Consider the following 24,209-nt stretch of genomic DNA (forward strand, 5'->3'; position numbering starts at 1 on the left):
CGCAGTGACCTACAAACGGAGGTATAGGACAGCATCAGCGCGGCAGCAGTCAGCCACAAGTACTGTACCGCGCTAAACGCGTTCCTCTGGCGACCCCTTATACCGCGCTTGCGTAACTCTGGCTTGCTCTTGCCTTGCGGATTTTTGTAAGGCGCTCTCTCATGGCCAGAAGTGTGACAAATAATTATTAAAAACTAAAATCTAATCATGTTCCCGCCACCTACAGCGGTCAAGTTTATATCAGCGTGATCAGTATGATTTATTCTATTTTATCGTGAAAAGAATGGTTTTGTTGCAGACATTTTGACCATTTTCGTATCTGTCCTGGACTAAAATACCGGGAAGTATGATGCGGAAAAGATGCATGGCGTAATAACCCAGTTATTTACTGTTGCCTGTTCCCTGACAAATCACCACAAAGGGTTGGAGAACATAGTTATGAACTAGAACCGTTATGTTCAGGTACCAAATGATGATTTCTATCCCTTTTGGGAGATACAAGGTATTTGTTTTGCTTTTGCATGAGCAGTATATGACCAATGTCAGTACGCATGCGGGGCGGAAGTTTCCCGGATGTACGCATGCGCACAATGTTCATGTATTCATTTGCGCCAAGTTTCTGTAGCTGGACAACAAATGCATTTGCCCACAGAGACACTGTGGACAGGAAAATGCACAAAACATCAATGATGAGTAGGAAAAATGTTAATATCATTCAGGCTTAACATGAACGAAAAAGAAAACTTCGGCTGTTTGTTTTTTCTTCAAGACATTTAGGTAGAAACTGAGGGATGAGTTGGCACATACGCACTGCTGTTGATTTATCTGTGTTGCCAATGTCAATCTTTTTAGTTTCATTAGGCGATTAGTAGTACCTCAGATGCAAAGTTAGTGTGAAACGGCACAATGAATCCTGTAGAGTATGACCTCGATACCAGTGGGGGCATCATGGAGGTAAGTGTTTGGTTATATTGGTTTTTGTCGCCTGCTGAGGCGTAGCGCTCGGTTCGTTGTTGGCCTAGTCTCGTACTCTCGCCTGATAAAGAGGAAACGTCACAACATCCACTTGGAACTGAAAATCGCAGTGCGAGAACAGGAATTTTTGTAACATTCCAGCCCTAGTCTGTGGTGTTTCAGCAAATCCAGAAACTGGTTGCCCCGCCGAGCAGTGACGATTCGGCACGAAAGAGACGTAGAAACAGGACAGATCAACGCCGGCACGGCAAAACGGTCAACCATGATTGTTGCGATAGCTGCAAAGAAGGTGGCGACCTACTTTGTTGTGATCGCTGTCCTGCAGCATTTCATTTGCTGTGTCTGTAAGTATTACGTTTAGATTTGAAGGCAGGTTTTACCCCTTCCTGAAAGATAATCATGCTGTTAGCGGTAACAGTTATGGCACAGTTGCACAAGATGAGGCTTAACGAAAAATGCCATTGGTTGTGTGCAATCAAATGATTGGATTGCCAAAACACAGTTTGTGATGTCAGGTTCAAGACTTAATGTTGATGACAGGATTCCAGTGTTAAATGACCAGATGGTCTTCATTACATTGATTTTTTTACAAAGATTGTGAATTGTGTCCAGTTTATGAAAATGCTGAACTCGGATCATATGATCGACGCAGTCAGTATCACTATCAGTATCAGTAGCTCAAGGAGGCGTCACTGCGTTCAAATCCAAGTCACTCTGGGCTTCCCATTCCACTTTCAATTATTTGTATGAGGTTCATAGTTTTTTGAATCATGGCATGTTAGTTTCCAAGCCTCTGGTTAGATGATAGCCACTGGAGAGCATGTGTCACAGCTTCAACTTCCATCGTTAGGCTGGAGGTTGTGACTTTGTAGGCATCATTCTCTTCCCTAATTGTTCTTCCAAATTGTTTTGCAGTGAATCCCTAACTGGATTGGTCTTTGATGACTGGGCCATCTGTGTATATGATGATGTCCTCTTCTTTTTTTTTCTTCTTCTATGAGTAGCTTCACTTCTGCATCAGTTTTGCCCTCTGGCCATTCTGACATTGTCTTCCTAGATCGGGTGAAATGGCTGTGTTGAATAGATAATTGAGGTTTTTGAGGTTTTCCTCTCATTCTTTTGTTTCTTTCAGGTCTTGTTGTCGGCATACAAGCTGGATTGTGTCTTCTGCTTGCCCCATCCATGGTCTTCCTCTTCCTAGACAGCTGCCTTTTGGTTCCTTGGCTGCATCATGCAGTGGGTTTTGAGGGTTTTCTGAAGTAGGTCTTAACCTGTTCTGACTTGTTTCTGGCCTGCATTGAAGGAAGTTCAAGCAGGTATTGCATGGTCTCTGTAGGTGTGTCTTTTGTTCTTCCAAGGATCAGCCTCATAGCTCCATTTTGAACTCTTTCAAAATTTAAGAGGTTGCTTTGAGACGGTGTTGTTCGCCCAAGTCCAGTGAACAAATGGTACAGTGAAACATGTTGAAAAATTATACACTAGTCATAGTGAAATGTTTTATCAATATCAGCCATATATAACACCAAACAATCACTATAGGAATACATTGTTGTATCTCATGGACTACATCCAAACAGTTGCTACTTGTTTATGATTTTTTTTAAGGAACATGTTTTTTGTATCACTCATTCTCAACCACGTAGAGTTACACAGGAAAATAAATTAGTATCCATCTGAATTTCTCACATGTACAATAACAAAAGTAGCATATCTCTTACTGCCTTACAGCTTGAGAGTATACATGTTATTAAGTTTTGTTTGTTGTTGTTTTTTTGTTCCAAAAGAAACTCAAGAGGAACAAAAAACATAATGTATCTATAGGTAACCGCATTTAGCCAGCTAGCCTCGTCAGCTGTGTTTATGAATGAGACCTTTCCAGCAATCTCCTATATGACAGTATGTTAAGCAGTGGAGATGTCAAGATCATTATTTAGCCCCCACCCCCACCCCCCACCCCCAAAGAAAGAAAGAAAAATATCTTATCAGAGCTCATCATCATGTCTTGACTGGTGACATGAGATTTTCAGTAAACTTTCTTATATGACTGGCCATGGTGACAGGATGATCCTTTTGAAATTTAAAGCCATATCCCAAAGCCACAACATGCACCTAATAAAGAGTAATATAAGGCCTTGTGTAAGATCACCATCAAACTTGGCACAGTGATCATGGTTGTAACAAAAAACCTGTAGAGTCAAGTTTAGAGATTAGAGTTCAGGGTCATAAGATAGCATAATGAGAAAGATATAGATGAGTTTGGTCATCATCCATTTATTATCAAAGTATTCAGACTTGGTATTGTGGTTCGCTGGGTTAGAATATAAATGCCTTCAAGTTCAGAAGACGTCAAGACCACAGTAGTAGAATTAAAGATGTCAAGATTGTATGCTTTATGCTGTTAAAGTGTCCTTTTATTTCTATTCTGTACTTAATTGATATGTTAAGTGGAATATCAAAAATGAGTCTTGGACTGTGAAGGCTGTGCCATTTTTGTTATTTTTTTTAGTAGTATATATGCATGTGTTTAAGGACAAAGACAAAAAAGAAAGAAAAGAAAAAATTAAAGATTGTGATAGAACCATGTCACAAGTATTTAGGAACTTACGGTGTTTACAGGTATTGAACACAAACACTCCGACACTCAAACTCTCTCTCTCACGCGGTGGAGTGTCCTTGGCAAAGAGTCAAGTTTAACTGTCATCAATTCATAGAGAGCAAAATATTTTGGATACAGCATGGCAGTGTTCACTGCAGACCTGTCAGTTTTGAACACAACTTTTTGAAGCTGTGAAGTGGACAGTGGATGCTTTGCCAGACTACAACAATGCTTTGTCAGGCCACAGCAGCAGTAAAAACCAAGTGCACAAGGAATTTGAAGCTGTTATGAAAAACACACAATGCAGATGAACTGCCCCTTTGAAAAAACAAACATTAATTGCTTTAAGAGTGACTAAAAATAAGATCTGTACATTTTTGTATTATCTGTACTTGGAACAAAGACAAACATTTCTTCTTCTTCTGCGTTCACTTGTATGCACGCGAGTGGGCTTTTACGTGTATGACCGTTTTTACCCCGCCATGTAGGCAGTCATACTCCGTTTTCAGGGGTGTGCATGCTGGGTATGTTCTTGTTTCCATAACCCACCGAACGCTGACATGAATTACAGGATCTTTAACGTGCGTATTTGATCTTCTGCTTGCATATACACACGAAGGGGGTTCAGGCACTAGCAGGTCTGCACATATGTTGACGTGGGAGATCGTAAAAATCTCCACCCTTTACCCACCAGGCGCCGTCACCATGATTCGAACCCGGGACCCTCAGATTGACAGTCCAACGCTTTAACCACTCAGCTATTGCGCCCGTCAAAGACAAACATAAATTGCATTAAGAGTGATTGAATATGAAAATTTTTGCATTATCTGTACTTGGGACATTGTGACATTGTTTAAACAAAAATTACTTATAACTTTTCTTCTTTTAAGTTCGCCCTTATTAGAATTGTGTTGTTGTTTTTAACTAGTCTTTAACAGTAATGACTGTCCGGGATTGCAATACAGAATGCATTAACTTGAGAAAGGTTTGTTCTAGTCAGAAAAGGATAGTGGACAAGCACTGTGATCTGAATTGAATGTGTCAAAATAATGCTGGGTATGTCCTTTGTTTAGTGACCCTCCACTTCATGAAGCTGATCTGCCACCAGGGGAATGGATATGTCATCGATGTCGAGTTACTCCAGCTGAGGTTGGTTAGCATTTGTCCAAATTTATTTAACCCAAAACAAAATGATCAAGTATTATACATGCTGATGCGTTTTGAAAGATGCTAGGGTGGGGTGGGGTGTGTGTGTGTGTGTTTGCCTTATAAAATAGTTAATAGGTTTTGTATGTTTTTTTACCCTACCTGGCTACATAGCAAGAAAGATTAACAATATAAGTGACTTATTAGACTTTTGAGAATAGAAGTGGATGAGCAGTAAAAAAAAAAAAAAAAAAAAGAAAACAAAAGAAAACCACCATAAATGCTTCTATGTTATTTGTCAGAAGTATTTAGAATTTGAGTTTAGAACTAATAGAAGTAGAATAGTAGTTAAAAAGAAATCTACCATTCATGCTTTAGGACTGTGTCTGCTGCTTCGAGTGTCTGTCACTGCACCAAAAAAACAAATCCCCCCCCCCCCACCCCCACCCCCAAAAAGCATAGTGAATTGATTTTTAAGGTAAAGAAATTCTTCTTGTGATATGTATGAAATGTGTTTTTTAAGGCATTTTCATTGAAGTAATGCCACCTGCTTCATTTATAAATGTGTTTTCTTGTGATGATTGGTTTGTTTACCGCCTGAGGACTGCTGAAGAAACTTGAATTTAGAATATGTTATTGTGTTAGATTTCTTGGATAGATCTTTAAAATCAGATGATGGTAAACTCCATAAATGACTTCAGACATATCAGTAAAATCTTTTTTTCTGTTCATGAGCTACAATACCCACACTTTTTATTTTCATCAGCGAGTGGGTTTTTACTTATATGGCCATGATTAACCCTGCCATACTGAGTATGACTTTGGTTACTGGGTCTTCCTCATGCATATTTGTTTCGTTTTTTTGCATGTGCGTACACATGAAGGGGATTAAGGCACTAGCAGATCTGCACATAAAGCTGACCTGGAAGATCAGAAAATATCTATACCTTTTTCCACCAAGCCCAGATGCTGGGATCAAACTTGGGAATCCAAATCCAACCCTTAACTGTTTGTTGCCTCCATCGTCAGCAAATTATATCTGTTGTATGCAAAACAGCATTTTAATCACACATACTTAACCGTGACCCAACTAGTGCAGACTCCGGCAGGGGTCTGACATTCCTGTCCTGTGCAAACTACTATCCGCCTATGCGGAGAAAATGAGAGAACTACGGCCGATAACCTCCCGGAAGTAGGTAACGTCCCCTTTGTCCCCCTGGTTATCGCCCTCTTTTTCCGGCAGCCATCTCGACACCTGTACCTGTGCAGCCAGCAGCTACCCTCCACTTCAGCAGGACACACTCAGAGCACCCAGGACAGCCACAATCATTCCGCATGGAATCACCTGCGTCAATCAGGGACTCCATCAGACAAGGCGACTGGGCAGTCTCCATAGACCTCACAGACGCTTACTTCCATGTCCTTGTTCACCCCAGGGACCGCAAGTGGCTCCGCTTCTCATGGGAAGGCAAGTCCTTCCAGTTCAGAGCCCTTCCATTCGGCCTGGCTCCAGCCCCGTGGGTCTTCACCAGAGTGGTCAGGGAACTATGTTTGGCCCTCAGGAGCAAGGGCATACGCCTGAGGGTCTACCTAGACGACTGGTTGATCCTCGCAGAGAGCAAGGCCCTCTGCCAGCATCACCTCAACCTCGTCAGGACCCAGTGCCAAGCACTGGGCTTTCTGATGAACACAGACAAATCGGAACTGGAGCCCTCTCAACAGTTCGAATTCCTGGGTATGGCGATCGATTCGGTATCAATGACCATACGTCCGGCCATGCCTCGCCTCCACAGGCTACACAGCCTCCTTTCTCATCTATCACAGGCAGCCTCGGCGTCAGCCAGGGAGCTTGCCTCTCTACTGGGCTTCATGGAGTCTCTTGCTGCACTGGTCCCCTTGGGCAGACTACACAAACGCCCATTTCAGCGCCACTTCCAGAACAGGTGGTCCCAGTCTTCTCAGACGTGGGACACCCAGATTCCTCTAGGCACATGGTTCTCACAGTCGACCCAGCGCTGGATGGACATGCAATGGCTCAACGCCGGGGTTCCCATCTCGAACCCAACTCCAGATGCAGAACTATACACAGATGCCTCCAACACGGGCTGGGGTGCCCACATGGAGAACCACACAGCGTCGGGGACTTGGTCCCCACAGCAGCAATCATGGCACATCAACAAACTGGAACTGGAGGCGGTCTCCCTTGCCCTCCAGCACTTCCTCCCCCACGTTTCGCGCAGGTCGATCTTGCTATGCACAGACAACACGACGGTAGCATGTTATCTGAACAAACAGGGGGGAGCTCACTCTCACCAGCTGTCCCTGCATGCGGAGACAGTCCTCCTCTGGTGTCAGGAGCACAACATCCACCTGACAGCACGACATGTCCCAGGCAAGCTCAACATTCTAGCAGATTACCTCAGCAGATCCCACACAGTGCTTCAGACGGAGTGGACCCTGTCACACTCAACACTTCAGCCGATCTGGGACCATTGGCACAAACCACATGTGGATCTCTTCGCCACAAGGTTCAACTTCCGCATCCCCACATACGTCTCCCCAGTCCCAGACCCGCAGGCCTGGGCCGTGGACGCCCTGTCGATCAGCTGGTCCAACCTTTCGGGGTACGCCTTCCCCCCACTGCCAATCATGGGAAAAGTCCTCAGAAAGGCAAGGCTGGAGAGTGCCGTCCTGATTCTCATCGCACCCCACTGGCCAGCACAGCCGTGGTTTCCCGACCTTCTCCACCTCACTCACGTCCCCCCACTCCGCCTTCACATCGGCAGACACTCCCTAGTTCAGCCCCGCTCAGGCATTCCCCACGGAAACCCAGAGGTTCTCAACCTACACGCCTGGCTACTGTGCGGGAATCTCTGTCAGCACTAGGCGCCTCTGATGACACAGCCGACCTCGTATGCAGGTCACATCGCAAAGGCACTCAAGGCGTTTACTCTGCACACTGGAATCGCTGGCTCTCCTGGTGCTCTACCCACTCAGTCAATCCCACACACCCATCCAACATGGACCTCGCCAACTTTCTCGCTTTCCTCTCCTCCTCCAAAGGCCTCTCCGCCTCTGCAGTACGCGTCCATCGCGCTGCAATCAGCTCCACTCTTCGGCAACTAGGCGGACCCTCTTTCTCAGATGACCCCCTGCTTAGGGCATTAGTCCGAGGGGCTTCCCTCAGCCACACACGTACATCCCCTCGGTCCCCTTCTTGGGACCTGTTTCTGGTACTACAATACCTCCGCAAGGCACCCTTCGAACCCCTTGCTATAGCTCCCTTCAAGCTACTCTCAATGAAGACACTCTTTCTCGTCTCACTCGCCTCAGGCAGACGTTGTAGTGAGGTCCATGCCCTCAGTGGCGTCACACAGGATATAGCCTTTGAGCCGGACGGATCTATCTCACTTAGGTTCCTCCCTGAATTTCTTGCCAAAAATCAGACTCCCGATACACCCTCTCCCATTCTTTTCATCAAACCGCTCTCTTCCATTCTAGCCCATGATGACGAGGATAGATTCCTCTGCCCGGTCAGGGCCCTGCGCATATACCTCAAAAGGTCGCGTCCTTTCCGAGCGTCCAAGCGACGCCTCTTCATTAGCTGGAACCTAGACCATCCACGTGACATTAGCAAAACGTCGCTGTCTCGATGGATAGTCAATGCGATCAAAGGTGCATATGCAGACGTAGGTTTGAGACTCGATGCCTCCTCAGCCAGAGCGCATGAAGTCAGAGCGTGGTCCTCCTCTCTTGCCCTGGCGCACTCAATACGGCTACAAGACATCTTAGATGCCGCCTACTGGAAAAATCCTGCCACCTTCATCGACTTCTACCTGAGAGACGTCGCACGCCTGCGGGATGATGGCTCAAGAGGCATCGCTTCTGTGGTAGTTGCACAGCAGGCTATCGCAGCACATAGACAGTAGAACAGGCTAGCCCGCCACCTTGTCGCGCTATTCTGCACTAGTTGGGTCACGGTTAAGTATGTGTGATTAAAAGGAAATTTTCTATCTAAAATTACGTTTGAATAACATACTTACCGTGACCCAAATTTAAGACCCTCCCGGCCTCCCCGCTTCCTGTTCTCCCTGCTCGCTGCGCTGCTGATGGCATATTGCCGTCAAAAGAGGGCGATAACCAGGGGGACAAAGGGGACGTTACCTACTTCCGGGAGGTTATCGGCCGTAGTTCTCTCATTTTCTCCGCATAGGCGGATAGTAGTTTGCACAGGACAGGAATGTCAGACCCCTGCCGGAGTCTGCACTAGTTGGGTCACGGTAAGTATGTTATTCAAACGTAATTTTAGATAGAAAATTTCCTTTTTCTACACTTGTCAGTTGAAATTACATTTGACCTTGTATTTAAATGTGAGGTCCTCAAGTCAGGCATGGATAAAGTTCTGTCATAACTTCAAAATGATGCAGCAAAAGCAGGGGTTATTGACCTTGACGTCTTAGGTTGGTGTCCACGTTTGTATGCCATCAGTTCTTGTATATTCTTAATGTTATACTTCTGTTGGCATTGTTTTGTCAGTTTTTATTGAATTTGTTGTACTTATTCAGCATTTTTGGACAGCAACTGTATGAGATTTTACTTGCATGACCATTTTGACTCTCATGTAGTCATCCATATTCCCATTTTGGGGTGTGCTCATACAGGGTATGTTCATGTTCCATTTCCCACTGAATGCTGACATAATCACCTGCATGTATATATGTACATATAATTTATATTATATTTACATTTACATATTTACATCTCCAGACCTCATTGTTTATTAATTACATGTGAAGGATTTGTTTTTGTTTTTTGCATAAGCAAGTCTGTGCATTTATTGTTCGGAGAGATTTAAAATACCAACTTCAGTCCTTAACCCGGCGCCTCACCCAGGAATTTAAACCCAGGACCCTCTTAGTTGGAAAGTCTAACACTTTACTGAGCTACGCCTGTTTATGAATTTGTACCAAACCTAACCTTGCAGGGGAAAGATGATGATGCAGAAAGCACCTCCAGCGGTAGTTCCAAGCGTTTGAAGCGGTCTGCTGGACCAGATGTTACCCCAGGTGCTGAACCGTCTGTCTCGACAGCAGTGATGCCAGTGGAGAAAGATGTGGATGATGCAGGGCCGGAGGGTGAAGGTGTGAACCCCTTGAGCATCCTCATCAAAGCTGCCCGCTTGATGAACCCTGTTCAGTTTGAACTGAGCAAAGACATTGCGTGCACCACTCCCTTGCCAGGTTGGTGGCTTGTTTAGGTCAAAGTGTAGTGAATGGATTTCATTGATGATATAAATAGCTGTGAAAGATAAGCACTTAACCCTTTTTCACATATATTTCACAGAGAAACTTACCCCGTGAATGAATGCAAGGGGGTTAAGGCATATGTTGAAGCCAACTGACAAAGCAATAATAATCATATTGAAATTGCCACTTTTTCAGCTCCATATGTTTTCAGTAGAAGTAATAGCATATTTAGGTGGTCACTGTTTCTGTTACCAGCATTATGCATCTAAGTATTCTGGTTTAAAATGCCATAGCCATGCACACATAGCATCCATTTCCAGTTCCTGTGTGGAAATTCCATATTTCCTGTTCGTGAATGTAAGATGAATTTATACCTCATGTGGGGAAAAAAAAGATGGATAATATGTTACTTTTATGGTTGCTAAACTTATGTTTACTGGTGGATAACTGAAATCAGGTAGAATGAATATAAATCAGGCAAACTAAACTATCTAGAAGTATTTTGAAGATGATCACAATTATATCACATTTGTCACAGTCATGCCTGCTGAAAATGAAAGCATGTTTGTAACAACACAGCAGTTTGAGGCATAAATGACAAACTGAGACATGTAATTGATATTGCAATTATTTTGATTTAAGGAATTTTCATGGGTGAAATTCTCTGTTCCTAAGCACATGACAAAGCTGACATTTTTTTCAATAACTTTATTTGCAGGCACTGACTAACAAGTGCATAAGCGATGAACTAAACTTCCAATTTCAGGGTCAAGTAAACATTTGTACGGGCGGAGGTACAGGCCGCCAAAGAAACAGGCTCATGAGCTGGATAATGGGATGGTGCCTTTGCCAGCTAAACTCTGCTTCACATGCTCTAAGTATGTTAACTGGCTTTTCAGGAATATTCAGGTTCTGACAGTGAAATTTTATTTTATTTTATTGTGTTGCTCATTTGTGATAATTGAATATTTTGAAATTAATTATTTTGAAATTCAGTTTAATTACACAGGCTGTGGCAACAATCAGCTGTTGATTAATATCTGCACATTTTAGATCAGGCTGAGGCAAGTCAGCTGATCATTATCCGTGCACTTTTTTTTTTTTTTTTTTTTTTTTTTTTTTTTTTTTTTTAAATCCACAACTGTTGTTCTTGAATTCCTGGTGTCATACACTCAAATTTAGACTTAATTCTACATGTATTGACAAATATTAAAACTATGAAGCTAAGTTCACACAAGACAAATCTTTAGAAATGGTGACTGTTGCTGGAAAACAGATACAAGATATTATCGGCTCTGGAGTAGAAAATAGTTGTTTTTTTGTTTTTATTTCCATCAGATGCAAAAATGAACATTGTTTAGCTTTTCACTCCCACATCGAAGAAGTGATAATGACCAAACCACCAGTTTTTGTTTTTTGGTAAATTTTTGTAGAAATCACACCTGTCATGGAGGTTTCTGCATTGATGAAGTGATAATGACCAAACCACCAAATCTTCTCTTTATCTTTTGTACAGTTATTTTTTTGGTAATTTTTTGTAGAAATCGCACCAGTCATGGAGGCTTTGCCTCTCGTGTCACACATGTATTGATTATTTTATACAAGCACAGATCAGTTTAGAAAAATTAGTTTTTACTTTTTTCTCCATTTTTGACAAAAATAAAGCATGTGCAGTAATAGTTGGCAGCAGATGAGCACACCAGTGATTGACCGGTGTTTGTGGTGACTGTCAGGAGTTGCCGCATTGGTCCATTGATCCAGTGTGACTACTGCCCTCTGTTGTTTCACATGGACTGCCTTACCCCCCCTCTCACGTCCCTGCCCTCAGGCCGATGGATGTGTCCAAACCATGTGGAACATTTCTTGGTAAAGCTTTGAAAGATTTGTGTTGTCGAAAAATGAAATGATTTAATTTGTTTTGTTGATTGATATTTCTATTGAAACTAGTTGCTGTGTTGTCTTTTTATGTATTTTGCTGTTCTGTTGAATGAAGGTTGAGTATTCAGATGCAGTTAAACTAAATTGAATATTCAAATACATTGGAAGTCTTTGTATGTTTGTGTGTGTGTGTGGTGTATTCTTTATATCTTCTTGATGTGTGATGTTATTTGCTATCTTTTTCTATGGTTAGCAGATCCTACATCTCTCTTTGCCTTTACTTATTTAAATTGGATAGAAAAAAGCTCTGGAGTTTTTGACATCTTTGGGGAAAATTGTGATATATTCTTGAGAAATGTTTATTGCATAACTTTTGTCTTTCCAGGATGAATATATGGTTCGTTCAAACAGTCTGACGGAACGAATCAAATTGTGGGACAGGTTCACAGGCATTGTTGACCAAGATACTGTCAAACTTGACTTCCTCAAACATGTGCATAGATTGAATCCACCGTTCCGTGTTCGGCGACCATTACCCCCTCGTAAGACTGTCCAAGTAAGTTATGTTGTCTGCTTAATGTGTGTAGAAAAACATTGTGGGTACTCAGCTCATATCAGATATTTATCTTACACATATGCTAAATCTTTTGAAGAAAAAAAATTACGCATGTGGATTTCATGGTGTTATATTTAAGACATACAGTGAAGTATGTTGACAGGAATAGTAAACAGATTTTTGAATCCTTAATTTGTGAAATGTTTGGAGGTTAGATACTTGGATCTGTAACAGTTTTTCAGCCATTTATTGTTAAAATTATATTAAAAATGCTTTTTCACAATAGTGGTAATACCTTGGTGGAGATGTATGTTCATGATGTTAAGTTGTTTACTTAATTTTGCTGTTGTGAATGTGGCGTGTTATGTGTGTTTTGTTGTTGTTTTTTTAAACAAAAACAGCTGGTTTACAGGTGCCGGATGCAGTCAAGGCCATGTACAGAAGCCCAGCAGCCAAGCTTCCCTTGGCTCCACGTTCTGCATTTACAACAGTGGAGCCAACAACAGATACAAAACATGCTATTGAAGTCTCACCAGAAGAACAAGAAGAGGTAAGTTTGGTCCTGATATTCTGTCCAAGGTTTATCTTCCCTGTATTGATAGACTGAGAGGCAGAAGAAAGTACCCAGTTAAAATATTAGTTAATGGAGTCTCCCGTTGGACTGACGGATGAGTAGGCAGGCAGGCTTATCTGTCGGTGTGTGTCATATGGGAGAAGAGGCTGATTCTGGATGCGCAGCACTTCCCACAGGTGTTGCACGGGAAAACATCTCCAGAAGTTGAGCACTGCTTCCTTCGCTCACGCTTCTCCTTAATGGCCAGCGTTCGATTGTTTTCAAACGTCTTTATACCACTAGAGCACACCATCCTCCAGCAAGAGTGGTCAAGGGCATCAGTTTTCCAGGAAGCGATGTCTATGTCACAGGCTTTAAGGTTTGTCTTCAAGGTGTCCTTGAAGCCCTTGCAGGGTCTTCCAAGTTCTCTCTCAACAGTACCTCAAACACCCTGGAGCTGGTGTGGAGTCGCCGCAAGTTGAAAAGTTTACCATCTGTGCGAAACTGAATGTAGATGCCCCGGTCACAGTCTTGGAAGGCGTCAATCAGCATGGCAGAGAAGAGAATGGAGAACAGTGTGGGTGCCAGGACGCAGCCCTGCTTCACTCCATTTACCACAGTGAACGGATCCAACATGTCAGTATTTTCCTGTACTCTCGCCTGCATGCCATCATGGAATGATGCAATCAGCTGGATTAGGCTCTCTGGGCAGCTGAACTTTAGGAGGATCTTCCACAGACCATGGTGGTTCACCGTGTCAAAGGCGTTAGTCAGGTCTACAAGACCCTGTGGAGCTCCTTTTTCTGCTCACGGCACTTCTCTTGCATCTGGCGTACAGCAAACACCATGTCACATGTCACATATTCCCCTACCTGAGCGGAAGCCGCACTGTGCTTCAGGGAGGACTGTGTTGGAGACATGGTCAACCAGCCTGTTCAGTATGATGCAGGCGAAGATCTTGCCAGCGATGCAGAGGAGAGTGATTACACAGTGGTTATTGCAGGATGTTTTGTCTCCCGTTTGTAGATGTGGACAATTGAAGCATCCTTGAAATCCTGGGGGACCTCCCCTCTCTCCCAGATAGACTGGAACAGGGCGGTCAGCTTCAACTGTCAGCACCTCGCCTCTATACTTGTAGATGTCAGCCTGGATTTTATCCACTCCTGGTGCTTTTCCTGATGTCAGCTTCAGGGCCTTCCAGGTTTCAGCCAAGGTGGGATGGGCAGCTTGTGAGTCATTGACTGGTAGCTGTGGGAGGGCTGCAATTACCTCGTCAGATACGGACGAGTCCCTGTTGAGGAGGGTGTTGAAGTGCTTTGCCCAGCGGGCAAGGATGTCTTTCTTGTCTGTCAGGAGGGTGGTCTGGTCCAAGGCTCGGACAGGGGTTGATCCTGTGATTCTCAGCCCATGCACAGCTTGGAGACCATCGTGGAAGGTCTTCATGTCATGAGCATCAGCAGCGGACTGAAGCTCTTCAGACTTTCTCTCCCACTAGGTGTTCTTCATCTCACGCAGCCTCTTCTGTACAAGTTGCCTGGTTTGCAAGAACCAGTCCTTCTTCCTCTGCCAGTCTTTATAGGAAATGTGATCTTGATGCCGTATGTGCAGTGTGTCCAGGAGCTTGGAGATTCCAGAGTCGTTCTCGTCAAACCAGTCTTTGTGGCTTCTCTGTATAAAGCCGAGTGTGTCAGCTGCTGCTGTGTACACAGCATCTCTAAAGGTACTCCATACCTCTTCTACATCGGTCGAAGCAGGAATTTCTTGGAGAGCTGCTTGGATTTGCTGCTGCAGTACGTCCTTGGTGATAGGGAGGCGGTGGATGTTCAGCTTTCAAGGGGGTTTCTGCCGGGTTGGTTGGAGCTGGTGTGCAGGTCTGATGTTCATCTTGCTGGACACCAGGTGATGGTCCAACTAACAGACTGCTCCTCTCATGCAGCATGTAATGGAAACATCACCTCTGTCCCTCTGCCGGAAATCACATAGTCCAGTATGTGCCATTACTTGGAGCGGGGGTGCATCCATGTGTTCTTGTATTTGTCCGCTTGTTGGAAGAGGGTGTTGGTGATGGTCAGTCCATGCTGCATGCAGAGCGAGAGCAAAAGCAGTCCATTGGAGTTGCGCTTGCCAGTGCCGTGCTATCCTAGGACTTTTGGCCACGAGGAGAAGTCCACGCCGATGCGGGCATTGAAATCCCCAAGGATGATTAGCCTGTCCTTTCTGTCTACCGCTGAAATGGTGTGGCTGAGCTCCTCGTAGAAAGCTTCTTTGATGTCATCAGGGTTGGTCATCGTCTGGGCATAGCAGCTGATGACTGTGGAGAAGCGATGCTCGGACAGCTTCAGATGCACGGTCATCAGCCTATTGTTTATCCCACGTGGAAGGCTGTCGAGCTGTCGTGCAAGTTTGGTTTGTATGGCAAAGCCCACGCCTGAGGTTCTTGGGGTGCCATCTGGCTTCCCAATGCAGTAGAAGGTGTAACCCCCTCCAACTTCCTCCAGCTGTGTTTCACTGACAAACCTGGTTTCGCTCAGGGCTGCTATGTCCACCTAGTAGCGATCAAGCATTCTATAAATGAGCACTGTGTGCCTTTCTGATCTGTCGTCTGTGTCTAAAAGGGTGCGAACATTCCAGGCACCCAGAGTCAGTGCATGACTCCTGGTTCTTTTCTTCTGTTGTTTTCGACCGCTAGTGTTGGATGTCCAAGTAGGGGCGGTTTCCTACTAGGTACTAGGCGTGGCAAGCTTTGTTTAGGGATCCTTTTATATCCCCTTCCCCATGTGGGGAGAGCAGTGCTGTCCCTAAAAAGGGCTGCTCTGACACAGTGGGAGGATACAGGCGCCGCATCTGTCCAAGTCTACGGCAGATGACCATCACCCCACAGCTGCCTGCGTGCAGAGTCGTGACTAGGAACTGCCAGCAGCATCCTCTGCCTGTCCCCGTTACCACTTCTCCATCGCCACAGGGCTTGGGAAAGCTGGGTGTTGAAGGGCTAGCTCGTCGTTCTGACATTAACCTGGTTGCCTGACCAGCACAGGTGACTTTTTTTTTTTTTTGAAGTGAAGTGAAGAGGAGTTGTGCAATCCCTTCCCCACTTTCTCGCCTACTGACGCTCACAGTCCCACAGGTGCAGATACTGCCACGTGTGGGACGGCCTCGGCAGGTGCAGGTTTTTTCTTCGGAATTCCGTCTCCTAGGAAGACTTCCAGCCAAGGATAAGAGCTCCCCCTGCCCTTTGGTCATCCTCTTCCGCCTTCACAGCCGCTGGGAAAGGTTTCCTCCTCCGCCTGATCCGTCGTTGGGAGACTTCACATGTGGCAGGTAGTACTGGGTTACATGGTACCAGTAGCAAGGACTGTGCCCCTGACCTGACCACCTAATATTAGTTAAAGTTATGTTAAAAACCAAGTTGCATTGTTTGGCAGAGTATTTACTGCTCTTTGATTTGACTCCGGTTTTTGATAGTGACCAGCTTGTCAGTCATGTGCTGCATGGTGACTGCGGTGATGTCTGGAAGTGGGTGACTGCGGTGATGTCTGCAAGTGCATATGCAGTCTGTAACTCACTCGGTATTCAACACCTGATGTGACTTGTGAGTTTAACCAGGAGAGTGCCTATAAGACGTCAGCTGATGTCCTACAAAAAGTATTGCCATAGTGGCTATAAGATGTCCACTGACGTCCTGCATATGTTCTGATTTTTCCTTCATTGGAGTTTGGTTCAATTCACGTGAACAGACTGAACAGTTAGTTTGATGTGTCCGGATTATAAAAATACTATTTTAATTAAATCTACTTAAATGAACATTAATCAGGTAGAAGACCTCTTTCCACTGGATAATAATTTGCTGACTGACCACGTAATACACGTGTGAAAAGGGGGTTGCATCATGTGCAAAAAAAATGCGTTGAAAACTGTGTCCAGTAAAGCAAATAGTCACTGTCAGCAGATATACACAATTCTGAAAGCTCTGCTTGTGATTATGGACAGCTTTCGCGATGGAGGATCTCTCTTGTCTGACGATTGTTTTGAAAATGAAAGTGATTGACAATGACAGTGACAAAACTGACAGCCTCATTTGATGGTAATTCAGTCCATCTATCCAATCAGACAGCGTATTTGAACAAGTGGCTATGACTGATGGAATACGAGCAGGGAGTGTTGGAAGAAGGGGAGGAGAGGGAGAGGAGTGATGTAAGATGATAGGTCGAATGTCAGCCAAAGTTCATGAAGGGGGCGTGGCTTTTAGGGAATGAGTGTGCTCACATTTCAATGCAGTCTGGGATCGACAACCGCCAATGCTCCACGATTTTCATGAAACGCAGGGTGGATCCTGCACTGGACGTGAAACACTTGCTTTTTGTTTTTCACGCTGAAACAGATGGTTGACTTGTTGTAGAGGTGGCAAGCTGGATGCACAGAAGACACTTTCATCAGCCCACATGCAACTTTAAAGGAGTGAATGTCATCAAAGAACTTCGCCCTCTCACTCCCGAACGCACTTAGCTGTCAAAAAGTCTGCCAGCTCAGTTTCTGAGACCATGATTGACCTTTTACGTTGACTTTACCCACCTTTGTCATTGTTGGGACAGTGATTTACTTACATGTCTGCACGAGCTGTGATTTGTTTTTTTTATAAACTTATAGCCTGTTTAAATTTCTTCTGCAGGTATGATCTGACAATAGGCATGCTCTTTCTAGCTGTATTTTGTTTCTTTTCTTTATGGATGTTATTATGTAGAGGTGGAAATGGACTTTGTTGCACAAAAAACATTATCATTATCTTGACTTTACATGCCTACAATCAAACTAATTGGGTAAAAGAGCCCAGAAGCAGAATCTACACTCATTTTTCTTCACAAAAACGTTTACTTTCTTTCTGTATCATCCATAGCTTTTGTGCTGGAATTATTTGTGATTTATTACCCCCGAATCCTCAGAATTCCCTGGCAAGGGGAGAGCACTTTTTTTTCTTTCTTTTTTTTTTTTTTAATACAAAATTATCTGGCACTTACTGGTTAACAAGACGCCATGACAGAAAAAAACGCTAATTTAATAATTTAATATTTGGTCATGTGTTTGATTACTCAGAAGAATGCTGCGACTCAACAGACAACAGCAGCAGAGCAGAGCACTTTTACGGGAGTGTGTTTTTTCAAGAGAAGTCGCCAGGAGCCTTCATTGTACACACAGGATTATTTGAAGGCTTTGTGGACATCACCAACAAACTCCATTGCAGACAAGCAGCAGTCAGGTTAACCAATGGTCCCAACCCCACCTGATAACTTTTCGATTTCTTGACAACACCTGCAGAATTGGCTCCAGTCTGCTTCACAGACGGCATCAGTCATGCTTGGCCCTCACCGAACAGTATCATGAACAGTGCAACGAGATCTACAGGCATCTGTCATTTTGGACATTGTCTTACACAACAGCTCTGTGGCGACTGTTATGCGCCCAGCAGCACTATGTTGGACAAGATGCGAGTGAAATCATGTCATCTTCTCTGAAGAGATCAGATTTAACGTTTTCTATGCTTATGGGCGACCCAGAGTTTTGTCTACCACACAACAGATGTTTGACTGCTTTGTCCTCAAACAGAACTGGGAAGATGACAACACTGTCAACATTATTGGAAGCTAGTGGTGCCGAAACCAGGACATCCCTTGTCATCATCCAGGATGATTTTGACAGGTCAGCGATATGGAGATGATACACTGCAACCTGTGCTTGTCCTGTTTCTTGAAGTAAAATCCACAGTTCACGGTGCTCCAGCAGGATAATGCTAGCTCCTGCATGCTTCATGTGTTGCTATGGATTTCCTTGACTGGAGCAACACTGTTGTCTTGCCTTGGCCCTCCTCATCACCTGACATGGCCCTGTTTGAGCATGCTGGTGATGAACATGGTTGTACAGTCACAGAGGACCCCATTCTAGGATGTCCACAATGTGGAGCAGTGTGTGGTCCAGGAGTGGACAGCCATTCCTCAGCCAGACAATTCTGTTAGAGGCTTGTACAGTCCATGAGGAAGCGTATCAGTGCTGCAGATGGCCACGCCAGGTACTGAACCCCACTGCCACTTGAAGAAGACTTGTGAATTTAGGTTTTGAATCCATTTTCTTGTCAGTCTTTTATGTATTTTGAAAATGGATCATGCCATGTGTTCCTGAACCAGTTTATACAAAAAAAAAGATTGTAATGCTGTTTGATTACGATTTACAAATTTTGAGTTATTTTGTGATGAATGGAGTGGATACTTTCTTTTGCCTCAGTATGAATATCCCTTACAGTTACATTGAAGTTGTAATTGAAGCCTATTAGTTTTCTTTTCAGGTCTTACATGCATGTGTACATGTGTCCATTGGCACATGAGTTCCCATTGTTTTCCTCCCATATGTTCACATTCTGCTATCAAGTTATTAGAATACATAGCTGTCTTTGGAAAAAGCACTTTCAAAGTGTGGAATTTTATTCTGCAGTATCTGTGTGAACTTTGTGGTTATTCCTTTCCAGTCTGGTTTATAAATTTGAAGATGAAATGAACTTCCTTGTTAACCCTCTTACCCCCAGGACGCTCAGCACCAATCACCCCTGAAATCCCATGTGAAGGCGAATAAACATTGATTGAAAATACATTTACCTTCTTTTGTTGCACATGTTTATTTTTCCTGCATTCTACACATAAATAAAGTTGCAAAAGAATTTTTGTTTCCAGGCTCATGTTGCTTTGTATTTACACACAAAAAATAGATGTGTCAAATTTGATGGTCAACTTTGAAAAAAATTCTTTTATTTACAGTATGATTTTCTTTGAAATAAGTTTATCTGGTCTGCAGTAACTTCTAACACATCTTCTTCTCTTTTCTTTTTTTTCTTACTCAACTTGAATTCCAACAATGAACATGCTGATTTTTATGTTCTTTTCATTTTGACGGATGATGTGTTTTCCTATGATGGTCAAGAGAAAAGCAACAGCAAACAAACAAAAACAAACAACAAATCTACCTCACATGTAATTTCTCCATAATGTAAAGAAGAATATAATCGATTTAACTAGCAAAATCAGGAAGATCGTGCAGAATGCCAGTAAGCATCAGTGCAATCAGTGACTGAGAGGATTGATTTATGATTTCGGAGGTCCGGCGATTGATTCACGATTTCGGAGGTCTGGCAATCGATTCATGATTTCGGAAGTCCGGTGATCAGTTCACACTCAAGTACCAACTACACTCTCAATATTGGCAAAACTCAGTCAGTGGATGTCTAGGTCACTCAGTACGATCGACTATTACAAAATTCTCATGCAGAAATCATCTTCAGAATAGTCGTTCGGATTACACTATGATTGACAGTCATCGAACTCATCTTGCAACTTTAAAACTTCAGAACTTTGGCAAAACTTTACCAAATCGGTAGTATATTCCATTGAACTAGCACAGTCAGGAAGATCGTGCAGAATGCCAATAAATATCAGTGAAATCAAGACTAACTCACTGACAGTATGGATTTCGGAGGTCCAGCGTTTGATTCATGATTTCAGAGGTCCGGCGATAGATTCACATTCAAGTGACCAACTTCACTCTCATTGTCAGCAAAACTTGGTCAGTCGATATCTAGGTCACTCAGTTCAGTCGATTTTTACAAGATTCCCATGCAAAAATCATTAAAACAGTTCAAAGTCCTCTTCAGAATAGGTGTTCAGATTACGCTAAAGCTCTCGGCAATCATCAAACTCGTCTTGCAACTTAAAAATTTTTACAACTTTGTCAAAATTCAAGCAAATCGGACTCTGAAAGGTGCAAAATGCATGGAAGGAAGTGCCGAAAACGATGCTGTGTAAGGACGTGTTTAGACGGCGGTACCGGGCAGGTTCGGGTGTTACAGTGCAAGTTAGGTGTACAATGGTTAAACCTTGTCCTGTATGAATGTCTTTTTAGAGATTGAAAATGAAAAGAATTGTGATTGATTTTACAAATTTGCATTCCAGTGGCTGTCAGGTATTGTAGCCTTGCAAGCAAGCATCGCTAAACATCTGACGCAGAAACAACTACGAAAGGACAGAGGTGCAGCATCTAATGAGAGCGGCAAATCTTCTGATGCACCCAGTTCCACAGCCAAACCTACAGCCTCTGTAGCGCCAGTGGTACATCGGGACTCAGACTCTGCCAGCAGTGCGCTGACATCAGCCACAGCTTTAGAGAGTGGAGAAAGTGGCACCGGTGATATTGTCAGTAGAGGGAGCCAGGAGTCTCTCAACGGAACATCTGAGCAGTCAGTGCCTTTCAGTACGCCCAAACCGGGAACAGTGTCGCTCCTGCATGGAAATGTGACTAGCAGCAGCAGTTCCATGAATGGCGATGCCGAGATCCTGGACGTTCAGAAAGCCAAAGTGGAGGCAGCAGTGAGGACTCGCAGCAACAGCGCTGACACTGCCAGCGTGATCAAGGTGTCGTGGCACGGCAGCGACAAGAGTGTGGGCCAGGTGGTGAACTCGACGGCAGCAACATCCTCAGGACCACCGGGGTCCCAAAGTGTGGTGTCTGGCCCTCCCCAGGGCAAGAACATTGTAATCAGCACCATCAACAAGGCCAACAACACTGTGGTGACCAAGGTGCTCCCCAGCGGAAACACCGGCACCAGCAAGGTGGTGCTCCCACCAGGGGTGGCTGCCCGTAGTGTGACTGGCAACTCCCCCACGTCCATTCTGTCTCCAAGGGTGTTGGTACAGCCGTCGGTACAGAGGCTTGGCGTCAGCTCCCCACAGGGTCAGGGGGGCCAGGTCATGGGGGCCAGTGGAACACAGACCAAGGTGATATCCGTGTCCACTTCCACTTCAGGTGAGTAGTTCTTTGGCTTACAGTGAGAACACTCGACTGTGTTATAAATCCCTCTTTTGTGTCTCAGACCTCCACTGGAAGCCAGTGCAGAACAGGGTAAGGAAGTGGCCAGTGGATTGTTGGCCCTGTACACACACACTCACACTCACTCACTCACTCGCTCACACAAAGAGTTTAACACACACATAGTTGCATTTAAAGCAGTTCATATACATGCACACACACAAACTTTAACTCTTTCCTCCCACATCCCTCCTGACCCCTATTCTCAATCTCTTAGTCCATCTGTCTGTCTGTCTCTTTCTCACATATACACAAAGTGTTGCATTGAAAACACACACACACGCACACACACACACACACTCACACACATGAGAAGATTTTTAAAATCATATCCCCAGGGCTGACGATTACAGGTTTGAACGCAGAAACACTTTAGGAAGAATTGGACTGATTTTTTGTCTCCTGTGGGTTGGAATACCTCAGCAGCATTGGTGGCCCGCAGGTGCAGATTTTATGGTTTGAAATTGAGAAAAACCTTCAGCTTCAGGGGGCTTCGCCCCCAGACCCCCACCAAGGGTGTTGCCCCATGGACCCCCACTGGGGGCCTTCTGCGGCCCCCAGGCCCCCACCTTTCAGACTCGATCACAATTTCCCAGTCTCATGCCTAAAAGGGGATGGGTGGAACTCCCACCGTCACGGCTTGCTGTCCCTGGTCAGAGCAGCCAAAAATTTTAAACAGAGAAATCTGTTGTGACAAAGGAGTAATACCATACAAACCAGTACAAAGTAGGTACATGCTTAATTATTGAAAAAGAGAAAGCAGATGACAATTGGGATAGCTGAAATTCTAGGCTTTTTTTGTGTGTGTGTATGTGTGAGTGTGACTAAGGAACATTTGGAAGACTGGCACAATTAGCATCAATATCAAGATCACAATTTAAGAGCAACGTCTTCAGCACATTCATATGGATCAGAACCTTGGAAAGTCACCAAGAGCATCAGCCAAAAACTTGGAAACTGTTGCCTGTATGGAACTGATTTTTTGTTTGTTTGTTTCTGTTTTGTTTTGTGCCAAACACCATCTCAGTCACTAAACTCCAAAAAGAAAAGAACCTCCATACTAGACATAAACTCTGACATCAAGCATAGAAGATGATGCTGGATAAGACACATCATTAGAAAGCCCACCAGACATACTTTCAGGAGTAGCCCTTCCCTGGACACCACATGGGAAAAAATTAGGGAAACGTGGCACAGAACAAGTGAGAAAGAACTGGAAAAGTGAAGTGGTCAATACCTTGGAAACGTTGTGACAGTAACTAAGACAGGCAACAGTGAAGATCTCTCACCATAGCCTTACATGCCACATGGCATGAAGAGGATTAAATAAGGAGTTTTTTCTTCCTATTTTCTATGCTTTTATCAAGGGCATAATAGTTAACTGTATCTATAAGCAAGTCAGGCACCAGCAGTCACAGGGAGCTGTCAGTACTGTCACGTGGTCACAAATTCCCCTTCCAGTGGCATTACCTGTTCAGTGTTCTGATTCAGGATTGGAAGCCCACACATCTAGAGCAATAATGAGTCATGGAACAAGCACTATTGTTGGAATGGACACCACACTGTCTCTTCCAATGTTCTTATGAACTATCAAAGGCTGAAGATCTTTTATTTGAAATCACCACAGGCATGGAAATGGAAGGGACCTCAAAACTGAGGTCATGATAGCAAGGAATCGCGGAATATGAGACCAGTGATCAAAACTGAGGTCATGATAAAAGTAAGGTAATATATGAAGAGTCACCAAATCATCGATAGGTGTCAGTGTCACATTGTCAGACACCATATTTTGATGGATGGGAGGGAAAGAGATGGGAGAGTGTTTTTTGGGTTTTTTTTTTTTTTTTTTAAATGGACATCCATATTTTCATATAATGTATAAAAAAGAAGAAATTATTGCTGCATTGGTAAGGCCAGTGTTTTTCCAAGTACAGTGTTATGTTTATCAACTCAAAGAACTCAGTCTTCAAATGAGAACAATTTACAACTGTGTTATGAACAGGTTCCAAAACGGCAACGGTGGTATCTGGCCCCAAAGGGGTAACCAGCAGCCTCAGCTCTCTTCCAGCCATTATCAGTCTGAATCACACACTGCAGCAGTGGATCGATGGCAGTGCCGGTATGTTTTTTGTTATTCTTGTTGTTGTAGTTTTGTTGATGTTGTCTTACTCATTAAGGTATCTTGTCTTTCTTGAAATAAAGCATAGACAGTCTTTAGATGATTGACCAGTTGATAGTGTAAGAATTCAAGATAGTTTATCGTCCACAAAAAAATTGAAAATAAAAGGTAATATTTAAAATGGAACTTGTACTTCTGCAGCACATGCAGACATTAAAATAGTAATGGTTATAATTGATTAT

The 24,209-nt window shown here is 43.8% G+C and overlaps 1 protein-coding gene across 2 annotated transcripts in view; it reads left to right on the forward strand.

Moving 5' to 3' along the window:
* Positions 1 to 606: 606 nt before the first annotated feature.
* LOC143288410 (PHD finger protein 12-like) overlaps positions 607 to 24,209 on the forward strand; it is a 39,308-nt gene continuing 15,705 nt past the window's right edge. For both annotated transcript variants that reach the window (XR_013056091.1, XM_076596845.1), the window contains exons 1-10: positions 607 to 954; positions 1,138 to 1,319; positions 4,645 to 4,720; positions 9,702 to 9,957; positions 10,730 to 10,841; positions 11,697 to 11,829; positions 12,227 to 12,397; positions 12,810 to 12,947; positions 20,936 to 21,785; positions 23,851 to 23,967. Coding sequence is in view for 1 of the 2 variants with exons in the window: in XM_076596845.1 (XP_076452960.1) it covers positions 907 to 954; positions 1,138 to 1,319; positions 4,645 to 4,720; positions 9,702 to 9,957; positions 10,730 to 10,841; positions 11,697 to 11,829; positions 12,227 to 12,397; positions 12,810 to 12,947; positions 20,936 to 21,785; positions 23,851 to 23,967 (2,083 nt within the window). In the remaining variant the exon portion in view is untranslated. The remainder of the gene's footprint in view (positions 955 to 1,137; positions 1,320 to 4,644; positions 4,721 to 9,701; positions 9,958 to 10,729; positions 10,842 to 11,696; positions 11,830 to 12,226; positions 12,398 to 12,809; positions 12,948 to 20,935; positions 21,786 to 23,850; positions 23,968 to 24,209) is intronic.

Source organism: Babylonia areolata, chromosome 12 (genome assembly GCF_041734735.1).
Source record: "Babylonia areolata isolate BAREFJ2019XMU chromosome 12, ASM4173473v1, whole genome shotgun sequence".
Taxonomy (NCBI): domain Eukaryota; kingdom Metazoa; phylum Mollusca; class Gastropoda; order Neogastropoda; family Buccinidae; genus Babylonia; species Babylonia areolata.